This window comes from Oncorhynchus mykiss, chromosome 7, assembly GCF_013265735.2.
Source record: "Oncorhynchus mykiss isolate Arlee chromosome 7, USDA_OmykA_1.1, whole genome shotgun sequence".
Taxonomy (NCBI): Eukaryota; Metazoa; Chordata; class Actinopteri; order Salmoniformes; family Salmonidae; genus Oncorhynchus; species Oncorhynchus mykiss.
The window spans coordinates 86,193,934-86,212,981 of record NC_048571.1 but is presented as its reverse complement, the minus strand read 5'-3'; the positions used below and the strand labels follow the sequence as shown (position 1 = coordinate 86,212,981).

Sequence of the window (19,048 nt, the reverse complement as noted above, 5' to 3'; positions counted from 1 at the left end):
CATGGCCCTGTTACCAGTAGTTACTACCTCCGTACAGGGTCCACATGGCCCTGTGTCCAGTAGGTATTACCTCCGTACAGGGTCCACATGGCCCTGTTACCAGTAGTTATTACATCCGTACAGGGTCCACATGGCCCTGTTACCAGTAGTTATTACATCCGTACAGGGTCCACATGGCCCTGTTACCAGTAGTTACTACCTCCGTACAGGGTCCACATGGCCCTGTGTCCAGTAGGTATTACCTCCGTACAGGGTCCATGTGGCCCTGTTACCAGTAGTTACTACCTCCGTACAGGGTTTAAATATTGTACACTTCACTGAGCCCAGGCAACGTGTACTCTATAGGAGAGTGTAAGCAGAGACATTACATTAGTAGAATACCTTCAGGCTATGCTCAAACCCTTCACCCCAACCTGAGCACTTCGTTCTGCCACCTCAAGGTCTCTTGGCCCACCCACCCCTATGGAAGGGCAGTTCCTGCTCAGCCCAATCCAAGCTCTTCTCTTGGTCCTCCCACCCCTATGGAAGGGCAGTTCCTGCTCAGCCCAATCCAAGCTCTTCTCTTGGTCCTCCCACCCCCATGGAAGGGCAGTTCCTGCTCAGCCCAATCCAAGCTCTTCTCTTGGTCCTCCCACCCCTATGGAAGGGCAGTTCCTGCTCAGCCCAATCCAAGCTCTTCTCTTGGTCCTCCCACCCCTATGGAAGGGCAGTTCCTGCTCAGCCCAATCCAAGCTTTTCTCTTGGTCCTCCCACCCCTATGGAAGGGCAGTTCCTGCTCAGCCCAATCCAAGCTATTCTCTTGGTCCTCCCACCCCTATGGAAGGGCAGTTCCTGCTCAGCCCAATCCAAGCTCTTCTCTGTCCTGGCACCCCCCAATGGTGGAACCAGCTTCCCCCTGATGCTAGGACAGCAGAGTCCCTGTCCATCTTCCACCTGAAACTAGGACAACAGAGTCCCTGTCCATCTTCCCCCTGAAGCTAGGACAGCAGAGTCCCTGTCCATCTTCCCCCTGAAGCTAGGACAACAGAGTCCCTGTCCAGCTTCCCTCTGAAACTAGGACAGCAGAGTCACTGTCAATCTCCCCCCTGATGCTAGGACATCAGAGTCCCTGCCCATCTTCCCCCTGAAACTAGGACAGCAGAGTCCCTGTCCATCTTTCCCCTGATGCTAGGACAGCAGAGTCCATCTTCCCCCTGAAGCTAGGACAACTGAGTCCCTGTCCATCTTCCACCTGAAGCTAGGACAGCAGAGTCTCTGCCCATCTTCCCCCTCAAGCTAGGACAGCAGAGTCCCTGTCCATCTTCCCCCTGATGCTAGGACAACAGAGTCCCTGTCCATCTTCCCCCTGAAGCTAGGACAGCAGAGTTTCTGCCCATCTTCCCCCTGAAGCTAGGACAGCAGAGTCCCTGTCCATCTTCCACCTGAAGCTAGGACAACAGAGTCCCTGCCCATCTTCCCCCTGAAGCTAGGACAACAGAGTCCCTGCCCATCTTCCTGAAAACACCTGAAACCCTACCTCTTCAAAGAGTATCTTAAATAATCTCCCCCCCCCAAAAAAAAAAATATACTTTCCTGAACCAACACTTGCACCTCTAACCACCTTTTGGGGCAGCAGCGTAGCCTAGTGGTTAGAGTGTTGGACTAGTAACCGGAAGGTTGCAAGATCGAATCCCTGAGCTGACAAGGTAAAAATCTGTCGTTCTGCCCCTGAACAAGGCAGTTAACCCACTGTTCCCCGGGAGGACATCATTGAAAATAAGAATTTATTCTTAACTGACTTGCCGAGTTAAATAAAGGTTAAAGAAATATTGAGGGGAAGTGTACATACTGTAGCTGTCTTCAGATGAATGTACTTAACTGTAAGTCTCTCTAGATAAGAGAGTCAGATAAATGACTAACTAACTGTAAGTCTCCCTCTCAGAGCCACTAGAGTACGGTTCAGGGTCCTGTAGAATATTTCCAAGCCACTAGAGTACGGTTCAGTGTCCTGTAGAATATATCCAAGCCACTAGAATACGGCTCAGTGTCCTGTAGAATATATCCAAGCCACTAGAGTACGGCTCAGGGTCCTGTAGAATATACCCGAGCCACTACAGTACGGCTCAGTGTCCTGTAGAATATATCCAAGCCACTAGAGTACGGTTCAGGGTCCTGTAGAATATACCCGAGCCACTAGAGTACGGTTCACAATCCTGTAGTGTGTGTAGTGTGTGTAGAACCTACCAGTCATATAGTGTGGTTGGCATGTAGTTATTATTAAGACATAGTACTTTATAGTAACATCACAGAGATTAAAACCTAGTTATCCAAAAAATGGACTTCAAAACAAGAAGAACTGCCACCACTCAGTCTATAGTTGGAACAGTTTAAACCAACAACCCAAACGGCAAGACTGGTTGAAATGACGTCATCACCACCAGCATAGCCTACTGGGGAGGACATACTGTAAAGGCCTAGCCTACTGGGTAGGACATACTGTAAAGGCATAGCCTACTGGGTAGGACATACTGTAAAGGCATAGCCTACTGGGTAGGACATACTGTAAAGGCCTAGCCTACTGGGTAGGACATACTGTAAAGGCATAGCCTACTGGGTAGGACATACTGTAAAGGCCTAGCCTACTGGGTAGGACATACTGTAAAGGCATAGCCTACTGGTAGGACAAACGGTAAAGGCCTAGCCTACTGGGTAGGACATACTGTAAAGGCATAGCCTACTGTAAAGGCTAAACAGTAACGATTTAATCTTATTTGTCCAGGATGGCTACTCGACCTCAAACAAGAAGTACCCGTTCGCCTTCACTCTGTGGTTTTATAGTCCTTTATGGTTGGAGTATAAAGGACCCCCCACCCCCCCACCCCTACCCGACCCCACCCCACCCACTCAGTAAACTAAGAGGTTTGAAAAGGAATCATTCATTACTACAAACCAGTAGAAGATTTGCTATGCTCTGTACAACTGTACAACTGAATACTATATACAGTGGGGAGAACAAGTATTTGATACACTGATGATTTTGCAGGTTTTCCCACTTACAAAGCATGTAGAGGTCTGTAATTTTTATCATCGGTACACTTCAACTGTGAGAGACGGAATCTAAAACAAAAATCCAGAAAATCACATTGTATGATTTTTAAGTAATTAATTTACATTTTATTGCATGGCATAAGTATTTGATACATCAGAAAAGCAGAATATTTGGTACAGAAACCTTTGTTTGCAATTACAGAGATCATACGTTTCCTGTAGTTCTTGACCAGGTTTGCACACACTGCAGCAGGGTTTTTGGCCCATTCCTCCATACAGAGCTTCTCCAGATCCTTCAGGTTTCGGGGCTGTCGCTGGGCAATACGGACTTTCAGCTCCCTCCAAAGATTTTCTATTGGGTTCAGGTCTGGAGACTGGCTAGGCCACTCCAGGACCTTGAGATGCTTCTTACGGAGCCACTCCTTAGTTGCCCTGGCTGTGTGTTTCGGGTCGTTGTCATGCTGGAAGACCCAACCACAACCCATCTTCAATGCTCTTACTGAGGGAAGGAGGTTGTTGGCCAAGATCTCGCGATACATGGCCCCATCCATCCTTCCCTCAATACGGTGCAGTCGTCCTGTCCCCTTTGCAGAAAAGCATCCCGAAAGAATGATGTTTCCACCTCCATACTTCACAGTTGGGATGGTGTTCTTGGGGTTGTACTCATCTTTCTTCTTCCTCCAAACATGGCAAGTGGAGTGTAGACCAAAAAGCTCAATTTTTGTCTCATCAGACCACATGACCTTCTCCCATTCCTCCTCTGGATCATCCAGATGGTCATTGGCAAACTTCAGACGGGCCTGGACATGCGCTGGCTTGAGCAGGGGGACCTTGCGTGCGCTGCAGGATTTTAATCCATGACGGCGAAGTGTGTTATAAATGGTTTTCTTTGAGACTGTGGTCCCAGCTCCCTTCAGGTCATTGACCAGGTCCTGCCGTGTAGTTCTGGGCTGATCCCTCATCTTCCTCATGATCATTGATGCCCCACGAGGTGAGATCTTGCATGGAGCCCCAGACCGAGGGTGATTGACCGTCATCTTGAACTTCTTCCATTTTCTAATATTGAGCAAACAGTAGTTGCCTTCTCACCAAGCTGCTTGCCTATTGTCCTGTAGCCCATCCCAGCCTTGTGTAGGTCTACAATTTTATCCCTGATGTCCTTACACAGCTCTCTAGTCTTGGCCATTGTGGAGAGGTTGGAGTCTGTTTGATTGAGTGTGTGGACAGGTGTCTTTTATACAGGTAACGAGTTCAAACAGGTGCAGTTAATACAGGTAATGAGTGGAGAACAGGAGGGCTTCTTAAAGAAAAACTAACAGGTCTGTGAGAGCCGGAATTCTTACTGGTTGGTAAGTGATCAAATACTTATGTCATGGAATTAAATGCAAATGAATTACTTAAAAATCATATTATGTGATTTTCTGGATTTTTTTTTTTTAGATTCCCTCTAAGTGTACCTATGATACAAATTACAGACCTCTACATGCTTTGTAAGTAGGAAAACCTGCAAAATCGGCAGTGTATCAAATACTCCCCACTGTATATCCACTGTCTATCACAGTTTAAAACTGTTGGCAGTGTGGGTGAGATATCACTGCAATGACATTCTGTTATTGTGGAACTACACATCGAGACTACTGTCTACAGTAGTGTGGCATCACTGTAACAGTGCAAGGTTATATTATACAGCATTCAGATAACAGAGCACACATTTACAACTAAATAAGTAGAGTGTGGATTGTCCTTTGGATTGGACAATACAGTAGAAAAGGGTACAGTAATTTACTCCAGAACCCGTTTGATTGGACATTACAGTAGGATAACAATAAGTGGCACCAGAGAGAGAAGGAAGTGAGAAGGAGGGACATACCTTTCTTCTCCTTCTTCTCCTCCTCCCCTGGCTCTCCGGCCCCCAGCAGAGTAAAGATGATGCCGGTCTGAGAGTTGACCCCTACAGCTGTTACCAGCATCCTGCCGGAACCCTCCATCACATGGGTACCTACACACACACACACACACACACACACACACATACACACACACACACACACACACATACACACACACAGACAAGGAGATTATGAAACAGAATTATGGATCCTATTCCTCAATATCCGATTGGCTGTCAGAGAACAGAAATGGAATGCACTGACCTGTACACTAACATATATACAGTGGTTTGTAACAGCAGGCACAGTACAGTGGTATGTAACAGCAGGCACAGTACAGTGGTTTATAACAGCAGGCACAGTACAGTGGTTTGTAACAGCAGGCACAGTACAGTGACTTGTAACAGCAGGCACAGTACAGTGGTTTATAACAGCAGGCACAGTACAGTGGTTTGTAACAGCAGGCACATTACAGTGGCTTGTAACAGCAGGCACAGTACAGTGGTATGTAACAGCAGGCACAGTACAGTGGTTTATAACAGCAGGCACAGTACAGTGGTTTGTAACAGCAGGCACATTACAGTGGCTTGTAACAGCAGGCACAGTACAGTGGTATGTAACAGCAGGCACAGTACAGTGGTTTATAACAGCAGGCACAGTACAGTGGTTTGTAACAGCAGGCACATTACAGTGGCTTGTAACAGCAGGCACAGTACAGTGGTATGTAACAGCAGGCACAGTACAGTGGTTTATAACAGCAGGCACAGTACAGTGGTTTGTAACAGCAGGCACAGTACAGTGGTTTATAACAGCAGGCACAGTACAGTGGTTTGTAACAGCAGGCACATTACAGTGGCTTGTAACAGCAGGCACAGTACAGTGGTTTGTACCCCCCCCCCCCCCCCCCCCCCCCCCCCCCCAAAATGAAGGTCTTCGACCCATAGTATCATATAAACACACATAAGACATGGAACATTTTGTAGATTTGCAGGAAATTAGCTTTAAAACTGCAATCAAAATAATATCTGCCCCATGCAAAATGTGTCGAATTACAGGAAATTCGATTTAAAACTGCAAAATGTTCTCTTCATCGACAAGAGGGGCGTGAACAGTTTGGGGTCGCACGGGGTGGTCCTGTGGGTGGTTAGTTACTCCATCCAGACCTTTGCCAACTGGGAAATTTGTGTGACCGGAACTTCTGAAATAGTACTTAAGTACCGCTGTCTATTCCATTTAGCAGACCCTTTCAATCCAGATCAACCGACAGTATGTGAATACACTGTAGTACAGTATGTGGCTTTTAATCCAGATCAACCTACAGTATGTGAACACACCGTAGTACAGTATGTAAATACACAGTAGTACAGTATGTGAATACACCATAGTACAGTATGTGAATACACAATAGTACAGTATGTGAATACACAGTAGTACAGTATGTGAATACACAGTAGTATAGTATGTGAATACACAGTAGTACAGTGTTCTCAGTAGGTATCAAACTCACGACCGTTAGCATCGCTTGCTCTCCACTCTGAGCCACACAGGACATCTGTAACATCACAGTAAATGACTGACTGACCAGACAGCAGCATCGGGTCTCTGTCGGCTGCTTTCTTGACGTGATCAGACTCTCCTGTTAGTGAACTCTCGTCTATCTTCAGGTCGTTCCCCTGTATCAACACTCCATCTGTTGGAAGCAGGTCACCTAAAACAACAACAGAACAAAAACAAAAAAAATATACTCATTTAATTAAAAAAAAACAGAACAAAAAAATATACTATTTTAATTAAAAAAAACATATACTCTTTTATAACATAGTCACCTTCACACAGAACCGAAAACAGATACGGTTAAATAACACCGCAGTCATAAAATGCATTTAAAAAATAATAACAAAACAGAAAACAGTTCAGAGACTCAGAAACAGATAAGTAGCATCCAGACAGGAGAACACACATTATATTATTATAACACTACAGCCATAAACTCTACAGCTAAGAGATTCAGATCATAGTAAGTAGCATCCTGTCTGATTCCCAGCCATGTGTCTTTGTGGTAATATAGCATACTGTATGTGATCAGCATCCTGTCTGATTCCCAGCAATGTGTCTTTGTGGTAATATTGCATACTGTATGTGATCAGCATCCTGTCTGATTTCCAGCCATGTGTCTTTGTGGTAATATTGCATACTGTATGTGATCAGCATCCTGTCTGATTTCCAGCCATGTGTCTTTGTGGTAATATTGCATACTGTATGTGATCAGCATCCTGTCTGATTCCCAGCCCTGTGTCTTTGTGGTAATATAGCACACTGTATGTGATCAGCATCCTGTCTGATTCCCAGCCATGTGTCTTTGTGGTAATATAGCATACTGTATGTGATCAGCATCCTGTCTGATTCCCAGCCATGTGTCTTTGTGGTAATATAGCATACTGTATGTGATCAGCATCCTGTCTGATTCCCAGCCGTGTGTCTTTGTGGTAATATAGCATACTGTATGTGATCAGCATCCTGTCTGATTCCCAGCCATGTGTCTTTGTGGTAATATAGCATACTGTATGTGATCAGCATCCTGTCTGATTCCCAGCCGTGTGTCTTTGTGGTAATATAGCATACTGTATGTGATCAGCATCCTGTCTGATTCCCAGCCATGTGTCTTTGTGGTAATATAGCATACTGTATGTGATCAGCATCCTGTCTGATTCCCAGCCATGTGTCTTTGTGGTAATATAGCATACTGTATGTGATCAGCATCCTGTCTGATTCCCAGCCATGTGTCTTTGTGGTAATATAGCATACTGTATGTGATCAGCATCCTGTCTGATTCCCAGCCGTGTGTCTTTGTGGTAATATAGCATACTGTATGTGATCAGCATCCTGTCTGATTCCCAGCCGTGTGTCTTTGTGGTAATATAGCATACCGTATGTGATCAGCATCCTGTCTGATTCTCAGCCGTGTGTCTTTGTGGTAATATAGCATACTGTATGTGATCAGCATCCTGTCTGATTCCCAGCCATGTGTCTTTGTGGTAATATTGCATACTGTATGTGATCAGCATCCTGTCTGATTCCCAGTCGTGTGTCTTTGTGGTAATATAGCATACTGTATATGATCAGCATCCTGTCTGATTCTCAGCCGTGTGTCTTTGTGGTAATATAGCATACTGTATGTGATCAGCATCCTGTCTGATTCCCAGCCGTGTGTCTTTGTGGTAATATTGCATACTGTATATGATCAGCATCCTGTCTGATTCCCAGCCGTGTGTCTTTGTGGTAATATAGCATACTGTATATGATCCGCATCCTGTCTGATTCCCAGCCATGTGTCTTTGTGGTAATATTGCATACTGTATGTGATCAGCATCCTGTCTGATTCCCAGCCGTGTGTCTTTGTGGTAATATTGCATACTGTATGTGATCAGCATCCTGTCTGATTCCCAGCCGTGTGTCTTTGTGGTAATATTGCATACTGTATATGATCAGCATCCTGTCTGATTCCCAGCCGTGTGTCTTTGTGGTAATATAGCATACTGTATGTGATCAGCATCCTGTCTGATTTCCAGCCGTGTGTCTTTGTGGTAATATAGCATACTGTATGTGATCAGCATCCTGTCTGATTCCAAGCCGTGTGTCTTTGTGGTAATATAGCATACTGTATGTGATCAGCATCCTGTCTGATTCCCAGCCGTGTGTCTTTGTGGTAATATTGCATACTGTATGTGATCAGCATCCTGTCTGATTCCCAGCCGTGTGTCTTTGTGGTAATATTGCATACTGTATATGATCAGCATCCTGTCTGATTCCCAGCCGTGTGTCTTTGTGGTAATATAGCATACTGTATGTGATCAGCATCCTGTCTGATTTCCAGCCGTGTGTCTTTGTGGTAATATTACATACTGTATATGATCAGCATCCTGTCTGATTCCCAGCCGTGTGTCTTTGTGGTAATATAGCATACTGTATGTGATCAGTATCCTGTCTGATTCCCAGCCGTGTGTCTTTGTGGTAATATTGCATACTGTATGTGATCAGCATCCTGTCTGATTCCTAGCCATGTGTATTTGTGGTAATATAGCATACTGTATATGATCCGCATCCTGTCTGATTCCCAGCCATGTGTCTTTGTGGTAATATTGCATACTGTATGTGATCAGCATCCTGTCTGATTCCCAGCCGTGTGTCTTTGTGGTAATATTGCATACTGTATATGATCAGCATCCTGTCTGATTCCAAGCCGTGTGTCTTTGTGGTAATATAGCATACTGTATGTGATCAGCATCCTGTCTGATTCCCAGCCGTGTGTCTTTGTGGTAATATAGCATACTGTATGTGATCAGCATCCTGTCTGATTCCCAGCCATGTGTCTTTGTGGTAATATAGCATACTGTATGTGATCAGCATCCTGTCTGATTCCCAGCCGTGTGTCTTTGTGGTAATATATATTATACTGTAGTGAGGCAAGCTAGCATTCAACGTGAACATCTCGCTCTTCTACTAATCAGGGACGGATCAAACCTGGAACATCAGGTGAGTAGAGTCAATCAATTGATTGAAAACCAGGCGTACTCAGGCCCTCCAGATCAAATACTCTGATGGATGCTGTGAGGATTATGGGTAATCTCGTTCCCAGACACTTCCGCCCCAAATGCGCAAACAGTGTGGCGGACCAACAAATCAAACTTGGCCTTTGTTAGCAAATAAACAGACGGGGAGAAACTCTCTGCGAGATAGGCATTGGCTTCATCGGTTTAATCTACCAACCAATCCTGTCTCACACCACCTACCCCTTAACCCTCCCATTGTCTTGCCTCCAGTTGGAGCAAAGTCCAGCAGTGTGATTGGCTAAAATTAAATGACAAATCCTTTACTCAGTGAGGTCACTCCCATATAATTGTATGGTCACTCCCACTAAGATGCTGCCAAGGGAACCGATTGGCTAAAATTAAATGACAAATCCTTTACTCAGTGAGGTCACTCCCATATAATTGTATGGTCACTCCCACTAAGATGCTGCCAAGGGAACCGATTGGCTAAAATTAAATGACTAATCCTTTACTCAGTGAGGTCACTCCCATATAATTCTATGGTCACTCCCACTAAGGCCAGTTTAGAATGGTTGATATCTCAGGCGTATATGTGCTGTGTGCAGTAGTCTGGGGATGAGGTTAGGGTTGCTCTAAGGGCAAGGCCTACAGGACAGTAGATCTCCAAGAAGAGGGTTGGACTGAAAACCTACAGGACAGTAGATCTCCAGGAAGAGGGTTGGACTGAAAACCTAAAGGACGGTAGATCTCCAGGAAGAGGGTTGGTCTGAAAACCTACAGGACAGTAGATCTCCAGGAAGAGGGTTGGACTGATAACCTACAGGACAGTAGATCTCCAGGAAGAGGGTTGGACTGAAAACCCACAGGACAGTAGATCTCCAGGAAGAGGGTTGGACTGAAAACCCACAGGACAGTAGATCTCCAGGAAGAGGGTTGGACTGAAAACCTACAGGACAGTAGATCTCCAGGAAGAGGGTTGGACTGAAAACCTAGAGGACGGTAGATCTCCAGGAAGAGGGTTGGACTGATAACCTACAGGACAGTAGATCTCCAGGAAGAGGGTTGGGCAGCCCTGCTCTATGGCATCCATACGTACCATACTTGATTTGTGCGATGTCCCCGACCACGATGTCAGCGACCGGGAGCTGGATGACCTGAGCACCTCTGACCACCTGGAACTTCTGCTCCTGCTCGATGCGGCTCTGCAGCCCTCTGAACTGCTTCTCCTTGCTCCAGTCGTTGAAGGCCGTCACCAGAACCACACACACTACAGACAGCAAGATGGCTGCTCCCTCTATCCAGCCGGCCTCGGCCTCACCCTCATCCTCTGCACCCGCCGCCGCTGTCCCACAGGCTGAGAGACAGAGAGAGAGCGAGAGAGAGAAAGAGAGAGAGAAAGAGAGGGAGCGCGAAAGAGAGAAAGAGAGAAAGAGAGAGAGAGAGAGAGAGAGAGAGAGGGAGCGCGAAATAGAGAATGAGAGAGAGAGAGAGAGAGAGAGAGAGAGAGAGAGCGAAATAGAGAAAGAGAGAGAGAGAGAGAGAGAGAGAGAGAGAGAGAGAGAGAGGAGAGAGAGAGAGAGAGAGGAGAGAGAGAGAGGTTAGATGCACACACACATTTCAAAACGACTATTCAATCCTTTGTATGTAACATTTTCCTTTGTATGAAAAAAAAAGAAGCCATGACAGGTCTTTATTCCGATTCTTAAAACCTTTTGATCTACTGTGATAGACTGGATGAATAAACTTGAATCATGTACACACGTGTTCATGACACACACAAGTGATTTATGTATTCACTAGATGACCGAACTGCGGAACTGTTTTCGAAACTACTGCACCTCCATCTTGGCACTCCGACCACCGTTGTAAAACCTATTTTAGAAGCTGTAGAAAGGCATTAATTTATGTCTACGTTTGTTGTTGCCATGTTGATTTGATTACAGACACCTTATTACAGTATGTGAGCTGAACATACCACTTAAGAAATGAACAATTATAAAACTAATATTTTCCTTAAATTATAATTTGAGAAAGTATTAATGTATCTGTCCCCATTACAACAACAAAATACTTAAATACATGTCATTTTAATGGAACTGATTCTTCTGGAAAGAGCCAATATGGCCGCCCGGTGGCTACAATGCCTCTCATTGGCCAATACATAGCATTCATAGCTCCAACAGTGCAATGATATCTAATGCCTGTGTTTCTAGTTCCAACAGTGCAGTGTTCTACCAGACAGCATTGTGTTCTACCACACAGCATTGTGTTCTACCACACAGCATTGTGTTCTACCACACAGCATTGTGTTCTACCACACAGCATTGTGTTCTACCACACAGCATTGTGTTCTACCAGACAGCATTGTGTTCTACCACACAACATTGTGTTCTACCACACAGCATTGTGTTCTACCACACAACATTGTGTTCTACCACACAGCATTGTGTTCTACCACAAAGCATTGTGTTCTACCACACAGCATTGTGTTCTACCACTAAGCATTGTGTTCTACCACACAGCACTGTGTTCTACTACACAGCATTGTGTTCTACCACACAGCATTGTGTTCTACCACACAGCATTGTGTTCTACCACACAGCATTGTGTTCTACCACAAAGCATTGTGTTCTACCACACAGCATTGTGTTCTACCACTAAGCATTGTGTTCTACCACACAGCACTGTGTTCTACTACACAGCATTGTGTTCTACCACACAACATTGTGTTCTACCACACAGCATTGTGTTCTACCACACAGCATTGTGTTCTACCACACAGCATTGTGTTCTACCACACAGCATTGTGTTCTACCACTCAGCATTGTGTTCTACCACACAGCATTGTGTTCTACCACACAGCATTGTGTTCTACTACACAGAATTGTGTTCTACCACACAGCATTGTGTTCTACCACACAGCATTGTGTTCTACTACACAGCATTGTGTTCTACCACACAGCATTGTGTTCTACCACACAGCATTGTGTTCTACTACACAGCATTGTGTTCTACCACACAGCATTGTGTTCTACCACACAGCATTGTGTTCTACCACACAGCAATGTGTTCTACTACACAGCATTGTGTTCTACCACACAGCATTGTGTTCTACCACACATCATTGTGTTCTACCACTCAGCATTGTGTTCTACCACACAGCATTGTGTTCTACCACACAGCATTGTGTTCTACTACACAGCATTGTGTTCTACCACACAGCATTGTGTTCTACCACACATCATTGTGTTCTACCACTCAGCATTGTGTTCTACCACACAGCATTGTGTTCTACCACACAGCATTGTGTTCTACTACACAGCATTGTGTTCTACCACACAGCATTGTGTTCTGAAATTATTGTGTTTCTAGCTCCAACAGTACAGTAATATCTAATGCTTGTGTTTCTAGCTCCAACAGTGCAGTAATATCTAATGCTTGTGTTTCTAGCTCCAACAGTGCAGTAATATCTAATGCTTGTGTTTCTAGCTCCAACAGTGCAGTAATATCTAATGCTTGTGTTTCTAGCTCCAACAGTACAGTAATATCTAATGCTTGTGTTTCTAGCTCCAACAGTACAGTAATATCTAATGCTTGTGTTTCTAGCTCCAACAGTATAGTAATATCTAATGCTTGTGTTTCTAGCTCCAACAGTACAGTAATATTTAGCAATTAAACATATAAACACAAAACACAATTTACACATAATCCAGAAAAATAAAGAAATTAAGAAATATCAGAAGTGCAATGTCGGAGACCGGAATATAAATATATACAGTGTAGTAGTACAGTCTATATATATATTTATGTGTGTGTATATATAGTGTTACATCACTGTATTTCTGTATATACAGTGCATTCGGAAAGTATTCAGACCCCTTGACTTTTTCCACATTTCGTTATGTTACAACCTTATTCTACAATGAATGAAATAGTTTTTTCCCCCCTCATCAATCTACACCCAATACCCCATAATGACAAAGCAAAAACATTTTTTTTTTAATGTTTGCAAATGTATTGAAAAACTGAAATATTACTGTCACGACTTCCGCCGAAGTTGGTCCCTCTCCGTGTTCGGGCGGCGTTCGGCGGTCGAAGTCGGTCCCTCTCCTTGTTCGTTCGGAGGTCGAAGTTGGTCCCTCTCCTTCTTCGGCGGTCCAAGTCACCGACCTTCTAGCCATCGCTGATCCACTTTTCATTTTCCATTTGTTTTGTCTTGTCTTTTATCACACCTGGTTCCAATTCCATCAATTACATGTTGTATATTTAACCCTCTGTTCCCCCTCATGTCCTTGTCGGTTATTGTTTATTGTAAGTGCTTGTTCACGTTATGTCCTGTCGTGCGTCTGTTTATGTACCCATTTATTGATACGACAGGACATTTATTGATTGTTCTGTTTTCCTGTGTTTTTTTGTTATTAAACTGTGCTGTTGGAAAAACAGTTTTTTCTCTCCTGCGACTGACTTCTCTGCCGCCAGTACGCACCCCTTACACAGACCCTCTACTCAGTACTTTTGGCAGCGATTACAGCGTAGAGTCTTCTTGGGTATGACGCTACGAGCGTGGCACAACTGTATTTGGGGAGTTTCTCCCTTTCTTCTCTGCAGATCCTCTCAACCTCTGTCAGGTTGGATGGAGAGTGTTGCTGCACGGTTATTTTCACGTTTCTCCAGAGATGTTCGATCGGGTTCAAGTCCGGGCTCTGGCTGGGCCATTGAAGGACATTTAGAGACTTGTCCCAAAGCCAATCCTGCGTTGCCTTGGCTGTGTGCTTAGGGTCATTGCCCTGTTTGAACGTGAACCTTAGACCCAGTCTGAGGTCCTGAGCGATCTGGAGCAGGTTTCTCCCAGTCCCTGCCACTGAAAAACATCCCCACAGCATGATGCTGCCACCACCATGCTTCACCATAGGGATGGTGCCAGGTTTCCTCCAGACGTGAATCTTGTCATTCAGGCCAAATAGTCAATCTTGGTTTCATCAGACCAGATAATCTTTTTTCTCATGGTCTGAGAGTCTTTAGGCGTCTTTTGGCAAACTCCAAGAGGGCTGTCATGTGTCTTTTACTGAGGAGTGGCTTCCGTCTGGCCACTCTACCATAAAGGCCTGATTGGTGAACTGCTGCAGAGATGGTTGTCCTTCTGAAAGGTTCTCCCATCTCCACAGAGGAACTCTGTGTGACCATAGGGTTCTTGGTCACCACCCAGACCAAGGCCATTCTCCCCTGATTGCTCAGGGGAGAAACTGATTGCTCAGTTTGGCCGAGCTGCCAGCTCTAGGAAGGGTCTTGGTGGTTTCAAACTTCTTCCATTTAAGAATGATGGAGGCCACTGTGTTCTTGGGGACCTTAAATGGTGCAGAAATATTTTGGTACCGTTCCCCAGATCTGTGCCTCGACATAATCCAGTCATGGAGCTCTACGGACAATTCCTTCGACATCATGGCTTGGTTTTTGCTCTGACATGCACTGTCAATTGTGGGACCTTATATAGACAGGTATGTGTCTTTCCAAATCATGTCCAATCAATTGAATTTACCACAGGTGGAATCCAATCAAGTTGTAGAAATATCTCAAGGATGATAAATGGAAACAGGATGCACCTGAGCTCAATTTCGAGTTTCAGAGCAAAGGCTTTGAGTACTTATACAACAAACTGACTTGTCATCCTATGATGGTGCCACGTTGAAAGTCACTGGTAAATTGAATGGCTGTGTGCTCGATTTTATACACCTGTCAGGAACAAATCCACTTATTTGAAGGGGTGTCCACATACTTTTGTATAAATAGTATATAACGCTCATTCTGTTGGTATATGGCCCTGCCCCGTCCAGGGAGACAGCCATTTCATTCTGTTGATATATGGCCCTGCCCTGTCCAGGGAGACAGATATTTAATTCTGTTGATATATGGCCCTGCCCTGTCCAGGGAGACAGATGTTTCATTCTGTTGATATATGGCCCTGCCCCATCCAGGGAGGGAGACATTTCAGTCTGTTGATATTTGTATATATTATGGATCCCCATTAGTTCCTGCCAAGGCAGCAGCTGCTCTTCCAGGGGTTTATTATGGATCACCATTAGTTCCTGCCAAGGCAGCAGCTGCTCTTCCTGGGATTTATTATGGATCCCCATTAGGTCCTGCCAAGACAGCAGCTACTCTTCCTGGGGTTTATTATGGATCCCCATTAGTTCCTGCCAAGACAGCAGCTACTCTTCCTGGGGTTTATTAAGGATCCCCATTAGTTCCTGCCAAGACAGTAACTACTCTTCCTGGGGTTTATTATGGATCCCCATTAGCTCCTGCCAAGACAGTAACTACTCTTCCTGGGGTTTATTATGGATCCCCATTAGTTCCTGCCAAGACAGCAGCTACTCTTCCAGGGGTTTATTATGGATCCCCATTAGCTCCTGCCATGGCAGCAGCTAGTCTTCCTGGGGTTTATTATGGATCCCCATTAGCTCCTGCCAAGACAACAGCTACTCTTCCTGGGGTTTATTATGGATCCCCATTAGTTCCTGCCAAGGCAGCAGCTACTCTTCCTGGGGCTTATTATGGATCCCCATTAGCTCCTGCCAAGACAGTAACTACTCTTCCTGGGGTTTATTATGGATCCCCATTAGCTCCTGCCAAGACAGTAGCTACTCTTCCTGGGGTTTATTATGGATCCCCATTAGTTCCTGCCAAGGCAGCAGCTACTCTTCCTGGGGTTTAATATGGATCCCCATTAGCTCCTGCCAAGGCAGCAGCTACTCTTCCTGGGGTTTATTATGGATCCCCATTAGTTCCTGCTAAGGCAGCAGCTACTCTTCCTGGGGTTTATTATGGATCCCCATTAGTTCCTGCCAAGGCAGCAGCTACTCTTCCTGGGGTTTATTATGGATCCCCATTAGTTCCTGCCAAGGCAGCAGCTACTCTTCCTGGGGTTTATTATGGATCCCCATTAGCTCCTGCAAAGGCAGCAGCTACTCTTCCTGGGGTTTATTATGGATCCCCATTAGTTCCTGCCAAGGCAGCAGCTACTCTTCCTGGGGTTTATTATGGATCCCCATTAGCTCCTGCCAAGACAGTAACTACTCTTCCTGGGGTTTATTATGGATCCCCATTAGCTCCTGCCAAGACAGCAGCTACTCTTCCAGGGGTTTATTATGGATCCCCATTAGCTCCTGCCAAGACAGTAACTACTCTTCCTGGGGTTTATTATGGATCCCCATTAGCTCCTGCCAAGACAGCAGCTACTCTTCCAGGGGTTTATTATGGATCCCCATTAGCTCCTGCCAAGACAGTAACTACTCTTCCTGGGGTTTATTATGGATCCCCATTAGCTCCTGCCAAGACAGCAGCTACTCTTCCAGGGGTTTATTATGGATCCCCATTAGCTCCTGCCAAGACAGCAGCTACTCTTCCAGGGGTTTATTATGGATCCCCATTAGCTCCTGCCAAGACAGCAGCTACTCTTCCAGGGGTTTATTATGGATCCCCATTAGTTCCTGCCAAGGCAGCAGCTACTCTTCCTGTGGTTTACTATGGATCCCCATTAGCTCCTGCCAAGACAGCAGCTACTCTTCCAGGGGTTTATTATGGATCCCCATTAGTTCCTGCCAAGACAGCAGCTACTCTTCCAGGGGTTTATTATGGATCCCCATTAGTTCCTGCCAAGACAGCAGCTACTCTTCCAGGGGTTTATTATGGATCCCCATTAGTTCCTGCCAAGACAGCAGCTACTCTTCCTGGGGTTTATTATGGATCCCCATTAGCTCCTGCCAAGACAGTAGCTACTCTTCCTGGGGTTTATTATGGATCCCCATTAGTTCCTGCCAAGGCAGCAGCTACTCTTCCTGGGGTTTAATATGGATCCCCATTAGCTCCTGCCAAGGCAGCAGCTACTCTTCCTGGGGTTTATTATGGATCCCCATTAGTTCCTGCTAAGGCAGCAGCTACTCGTCCTGGTGTTTATTATGGATCCCCATTAGTTCCTGCCAAGGCAGGAGCTACTCTTCCTGGGGTTTATTATGGATCCCCATTAGATCCTGCCAAGGCAGCAGCTACTCTTCCTGGGGTTTATTATGGATCCCCATTAGATCCTGCCAAGGCAGCAGCTACTCTTTCAGTGGTTTATTATGGATCCCCATTAGCTCCTGCTAAGGCAGCAGCTACTCTTCCTGGGGTTTATTATGGATCCCCATTAGTTCCTGCCAAGGCAGCAGCTACTCTTCCTGGGGTTTATTATGGATCCCCATTAGCTCCTGCCAAGGCAGCAGCTACTCTTCCTGGGGTTTATTATGGATCCCCATTAGTTCCTGCCAAGGCAGCAGCTACTCTTCCTGGGGTTTATTATGGATCCCCATTAGCTCCTGCCAAGACAGTAACTACTCTTCCTGGGGTTTATTATGGATCCCCATTAGCTCCTGCCAAGACAGCAGCTACTCTTCCAGGGGTTTATTATGGATCCCCATTAGCTCCTGCCAAGACAGCAGCTACTCTTCCAGGGGTTTATTATGGATCCCCATTAGCTCCTGCCAAGACAGCAGCTACTCTTCCTGGGGTTTATTATGGATCCCCATTAGTTCCTACCAAGGCAGCAGCTACTCTTCCTGTGGTTTATTATGGATCCCCATTAGTTCCTGCCAAGGCAGCAGCTACTCTTCCTGGTGTTTATTATGGATCCCCATTAGTTCCTACCAAGGCAGCAGCTACTCTTCCTGGGGTTTATTATGGATCCCCATTAGTTCCTACCAAGGCAGCAGCTACTCTTCCTGTGGTTTATTATGGATCCCCATTAGTTCCTGCCAAGGCAGCAGCTACTCTTCCTGGGGTCCGGTAAAATTAAGGCATTTATACAATTTAAAAAACATTACAATACATTCATAACACATTTCACAACACACTAAGTGTGAATGTGATGAAATAAATGAAAGCGGAAATAAATCATTCTCTCTACTATTATTCTGACATTTCACATTCTTCAAATAAAGTGGCGATCCTAATTGACCTAAGACAAGGAATTTTTACTAGGATTAAATGTCAGCAATTGTGGAAAAACTGAGTTTAAATGTATTTGGCTAAGGTGTATGTAAACTTCTGACTTCAACTGTATATACTTTAGGATTTATACCTACCTGAAAGATATACAATTCCTTTGTTTTTAGTGTACCTTAGTTTATGGCTCCCCCTCTTGCCCATTAGAGACTGCTGAGGGGTTGACGGCTCATAATAATGTCCGGAATGGAGTGTGGAATGGTAACCAGCACATCGTTTTCAAGTGTTTGGTACCATTCCATGTACTCCATTCCAGACATTATAATGAGCTGTTTTCCCCTCAGAAGCCTCCACTGCTCTTGCCCATTCATTGTACTGTGGCAAGTGTTTTGGGTAAAGGCAGGAAGTTGGGCCTTCGGTGGGAGGAGTCCTAACTAGAGTCGGGAGAGGTATATAGCCCGGTGGGAGGAGTCCTAGCTAGATTCGGGAGAGGTATATAGCCCGGTGGGAGGAGTCCTAGCTAGATTCGGGAGAGGTATATAGCCCGGTGGGAGGAGTCCTAGCTAGATTCAGGAGAGGTATATAGCCCGGTGGGAGGAGTCCTAG

General features: G+C 45.3%; 1 protein-coding gene across 11 annotated transcripts in view; it reads right to left on the bottom strand.

The window, feature by feature from the left end:
• atp2b2 (ATPase plasma membrane Ca2+ transporting 2) overlaps positions 1-19,048 on the bottom strand; it is a 203,272-nt gene that overhangs the window by 92,553 nt on the left and 91,671 nt on the right. For all 11 annotated transcript variants that reach the window (XR_005052685.1, XM_036984269.1, XM_036984274.1 and 8 more), the window contains exons 3-5: positions 10,563-10,820; positions 6,499-6,624; positions 4,898-5,026 (exon numbers count right to left, since the gene is read on the bottom strand). Coding sequence is in view for 10 of the 11 variants with exons in the window: in XM_036984269.1 (XP_036840164.1) it covers positions 4,898-5,026; positions 6,499-6,624; positions 10,563-10,820 (513 nt within the window). In the remaining variant the exon portion in view is untranslated. The remainder of the gene's footprint in view (positions 1-4,897; positions 5,027-6,498; positions 6,625-10,562; positions 10,821-19,048) is intronic.